The 5,022-nt window shown below is 45.2% G+C and overlaps 1 protein-coding gene across 1 annotated transcript; it reads left to right on the plus strand.

The window, feature by feature from the left end:
• Window positions 1–3,271: 3,271 nt before the first annotated feature.
• LOC140126905 (vomeronasal type-2 receptor 26-like) lies at window positions 3,272–4,340 on the plus strand. Its single transcript, XM_072146961.1, has 2 exons — window positions 3,272–3,296; window positions 3,412–4,340. The coding sequence occupies exons 1-2, from the start codon at window positions 3,272–3,274 to the stop codon at window positions 4,338–4,340; spliced, it is 954 nt and encodes a 317-aa protein (XP_072003062.1).
• The last annotated feature ends 682 nt before the right edge of the window (window positions 4,341–5,022 follow it).

Genomic DNA, 5,022 nt, shown 5'->3' on the forward strand with positions numbered 1-5,022 from the left:
CCCGGTATCTGCATTCTGGCTCCCCGGTGTCTCCGTTCTGGCTCCCCGATGTCTATGTCCTGGCTCCCCGATGTCTATGTCCTGGCTCCCCGATGTCTATGTCCTGGCTCCCCAATGTCTATGTCCTGACTCCCCAATGTCTCCGTTCTGGATCCCCGATGTCTATGTCCTGGCTCCCCGATGTCTCCGTTCTGGCTCCCCGATGTCTCCGTTCTGGCTCCCCGATGTCTCCGTTCTGGCTCCCCGATGTCTATGTCCTGGCTCCCCAAAGTCTATGTTCTGGCTTCCCGAAGTCTATGTCCTGTTCTTAATATTTTTGTGAAAAACACATTGAAGAACACGGTGAGCAGCACAGAGACACCGGGGAGCCAGAACGGAGACATCGGGGAGCCAGGACATAGGCATCGGGGAGCCAGAACGGAGACATCGGGGAGCCAGAACGGAGACATCGGGGAGCCAGGACGGAGACATCGGGGAGCCAGGACATAGACATCGGGGAGCCAGGACATAGACATCGGGGAGCCAGGACATAGACTTCGGGGAGCCAGGACATAGACTTTGGGGAGCCAGGACATAGACATCGGGGAGCCAGAACGGAGACATCGGGGAGCCAGAACGGAGACATCGGGGAGCCAGGACATAGACATCAGGGATCCAGAACGGAGACATCGGGGAGTCAGGACATAGACATTGGGGAGCCAGGACATAGACATCGGGGAGCCAGGACATAGACATCGGGGAGCCAGAACGGAGACACCGGGGAGCCAGAATGCAGATACCGGGGAGCCAGAACGGAGACATCAGGGAGCCAGAACGGAGACACCGGGGAGCCAGAACGGAGACATCGGGGAGCCAGGACATAGACATCGGGGAGCCAGAACGAAGACATCGGGGAGCCAGGACGGAGACATCGGGGAGCCAGAACGGAGACATCGGGGAGCCAGAACGGAGACATCGGGGAGCCAGGACATAGACATCAGGGATCCAGAACGGAGACATCGGGGAGTCAGGACATAGACATTGGGGAGCCAGGACATAGACATCGGGGAGCCAGGACATAGACATCGGGGAGCCAGAACGGAGACACCGGGGAGCCAGAATGCAGATACCGGGGAGCCAGAACGGAGACATCAGGGAGCCAGAACGGAGACACCGGGGAGCCAGAACGGAGACATCGGGGAGCCAGGACATAGACATCGGGGAGCCAGAACGAAGACATCGGGGAGCCAGGACGGAGACATCGGAGAGCCAGAACGGAGACATCGGGGAGCCAGAACGGAGACACCGGGGAGCCAGAACGGAGACACCGGGGAGCCAGAACGGAGACACCGGGGAGCCAGAACGGAGACATCGGGGAGCCAGAACGGAGACATCGTGGAGCCAGAACGGAGACATTGGGGAGCCAAAACTGAGTCATCGGGGAGCCAGGACAGAGACATCGGGAAGGGCAGAGAGATCGGGGAGACTTCAGTGGAAGCAGAGGAGCGGATCCCGGGACAGCGTATCTCCAGACAAGTTAGCAGATGTGCCGAACATCTGCAATCTATTCTTCACTGTGTTTTTCACTGCGTTTTTCACTTAAATGATCCTGTATTCACTGTGTTCACTGTTTTTATTCTATTCTTCACTGTTCTTCACATCTGCTAATTTGTCGGGAGATAATATATGCGCGGAACAGTGAAGAATAGATTGCAGATCTTTGCATACATCTGCTAACTTATAAGAAGACATTCTTTTTCAATTAAATAACACATTTTATTCCCGAACCATGGTCCCTTTGAAAAATGCTCGAGTCTCCCATTGACGTCAATGGGGCTCGTTATTCGAGACGAGCACTCGAGCATCAGGAAAAGTTTGTCTTGAATATCGAGCACTCGATATGCATCTCTATTCTTGACGTTTATGAGTGGTTTGCACCATGCAGTCTTCTCGTTATGGTAGCTTTGGATATTGATAAACTGCCTACATCCAGGAGAGTGTTGTGCACTTTGTTGAATGTTTGAAGGGGTATCTCTTAAACATGCAAAATATTCTGCGTCATCCACCACTGTTGTCTTCCGTGGGTGTCCGGGTCTCTTTTGCATTGATTAGTTCACCAGTTCTTGCTGGATGTACTAGATTGTTAATTTTGCCATTCATAATACTGCAGTAATTTATCACATGGGTTTTTTCTGCTATCCGAGCTTAAGGCTGGCTTGTTTCATCTCAATGGAGAGCTCATTTGACAATCTTCTAAAGGCAAACACTGAATCTCAAATCAAATCCAGGCCCTCTATCTTTTTGAAACAGCCTGTGAGTCAATTGTACAATTACTTTTGGTCCCTTTAACCCCTTCCCGACGTGCGCCGTACTAGTACGGCACGCATCGGGTCCCGGTGCGGGCCGAGCCCTCTCCATAGCCGGTAAGTCTTTGCTGCATATTGCAGCAAGGGTTTACCGGTAACACCCACGATCGGTGCTAACACGGGGAGCGGCGATCCGTTGCCATGACAGCTTCGGGTCTCACAAAGGCCCGAAGCTGTCTCGTGTTAACCCATTCATTACAATGTGCTATCAGCACATTGTAATAAATGAAGAGTAAAATCCCCATATACTGCCATACTGTAGTATGGCAGTATATGATAGGATCGTACAGACACCCTAGGATTAAAGTAACAGTTTTTCACTGCGTTTAACCCCGTAATGGAAAATAACGTCCAAAGTCTAAAATGGCATTTTTTTGCCATTTTGAAAAATATAAAAAAAAATAATAAAAAGTGATCAAAAGGTCGCACAGTCCTAAAAATGATAGCATTGAAAACGCCATCAAAACTCGCAAAAAAAATTACACAACCCACAGCTCCGTGCACCAAAGTATGAAAAAGTTATTGGCGCCAGAATATGGCAAAATAAAATTTAAATTTTAAACATTATAAAACCTATACAAATTTGGTATCCACATAATCGTAGCAACCCAAAGAATAAAGTAGATCTGTAATTTGGGGCGCACAGTGAAAGCTATAAAATCCAAGCCCACAAGAAATCATCTCAAATGTGTTTTTTCACCATTTTCACTGCATTTGGATTTTTTTTCCTGCTTACCAGTATACGGCATGGAATATTAAATACCATCACTACGAAGTGCAATTTGTTACGCAGAAAATAAGCCCTCAAGAGCTCTTTATGTGGAAAAATAAAAAAGTTACAGATTTTTGAAGGTGGTGAGTGTAAAATGGAAGTGAAAAAAACTAAAAAAGGCCAAGTCGTTAAGGGGTTGAAGAGAGGGTGGCACATGAAAACTGAAATTTTGGACTTATGTCAGTGTCCACTATATAACTATAACTTGAATCTGTTTCTGCAATTTTATTTTCAGTGTCCAAATATTTATGGATCTACCTGTATATGTGCATGATTTTTCTTTTTCTTTTATAGACAGTGAAAATTGCCAGAGATGTCCTGATCATAAATGGCCAAATGAGGGTAGAAATTCCTGTATTGTCAGAGATTACGAGTTTTTGTCCTATGAGACTGATGTTCTTGCTTTGGTCTTCTCCGTCATCTACATATTTCTCTCTCTAGTAACTCTATTTATAATTGGATTATTCATTTTATTCTGGAAATCTCGCATTGTCAGAGCCAATAACCGGACCCTCAGCTTCATCCTCCTGAGCTCTCTCATGTTCAGCTTACTCTGTGTGTTTCTATTCATCGGTCGTCCGGTGGATATAACCTGCATGCTGCGACAAACCTTCTTTGGGATCTTCTTCACAGTCGTTGTGTCCTCTGTCCTGGCCAAGACCTTGATAGTCTACTTCGCATTTAAGGCCACCAGACCTAACAGCCCCTGGAGAAAGTGTGTGGGGGTGAAGCTTCCTTACTCAGTAGTGTTGGGCTGCTCATCTATTCAGGTTGTGAATGCAGTTATCTGGTTGTCCGTGTCGCCTCCACATCAGGAGAATAACTTGGATTATCCTGGGAAGATCCTCATCCAGTGTAATGAAGGTTCTGTCTTGTCCTTTTACCTCATGTTGGGTTATATGGGGTTTCTGGCAAGTTTGAGTTTTGTTCTGGCTTTTATGGTGAGGACATTACCTGATATCTATAATGAGGCCAAGTACATCACCTTCAGCATGCTGGTGTTCTGCAGTGTCTGGATCTGTGCCATCCCGGCCTATCTGAGCAGTAAAGGGAAACACATGGTCATCGTAGAGATATTTGCTATATTGTCTTCAGGGGGTGGAATATTGAGCTGCATGTTTTTACCCAAATGTTACATCATCCTGATAAACCCAGAAGTGAAGAGTAAAGGACACTTACAAAGACACAAGTTAGGCCTCTTCAATGACACAATTAAGAAATGATACAAACTATTTCTATTTATCTGAAAGTTTTCATGTTTTGCTCTATAATTATGATAAATCAATTAAATATTATTTTGTGAGATGTCTTCTTGTATCGGTGACTACCACTACAGGAAACCTTCACTTATGGGTAGGAATATTTACTAAAGGACACAGTTTAGCAAAGTTAGTTTCTCCGAAACAGAGGAATCTAACGAAAGTTTATCCTCTTTTCTCAATCTCTGGATGAAGTAACCCCAATACGAGTACCGGGAACATCAGCTGGTGGGAATCAATCCTTGAATAAGCAGTCGAAAAGCGACACAGACAAGCCGGGCGCAAACATAAGGGATGGCGGAATAAGAACTTGCAAACAGAAGAACAGAAAGAAGTAAATGACACAGTTTATATTCTCTCAAGATACATTTTGACTGCTGATGAATTAAATGTATTAAGTAAGGGTTTAAATTTTTCTCCCAGTTGTGATTTTCATTTGTTTAACACCTTGTTAGACATCAACAAACTGGCTAGAAATATCACAATTCGTAAACATTTTTCTAATATGAATGATTATAATGATGATGACATAAGGCCTGACAATTATGTTGACTTGTAATTTACTACTAAGGAATTTGGTGGCGCTATATAAATAAAGATTATTATTATTATTTATTATTATTATGTGTCAGATTTGTTGAAACCG

This window comes from Engystomops pustulosus, chromosome 1, assembly GCF_040894005.1.
Source record: "Engystomops pustulosus chromosome 1, aEngPut4.maternal, whole genome shotgun sequence".
NCBI classification, from domain to species: Eukaryota; Metazoa; Chordata; class Amphibia; order Anura; family Leptodactylidae; genus Engystomops; species Engystomops pustulosus.

Bases quoted from the DNA above. Each gene is read 5' to 3' on its own strand.
- LOC140126905 (XM_072146961.1), top strand. From the start codon at position 3,272: ATGAAAACTGAAATTTTGGACTTAT. The intron at 3,297-3,411 runs GTCAGTGTCCAC...TTTCTTTTATAG, and splicing joins AACTGAAATTTTGGACTTAT to ACAGTGAAAATTGCCAGAGA.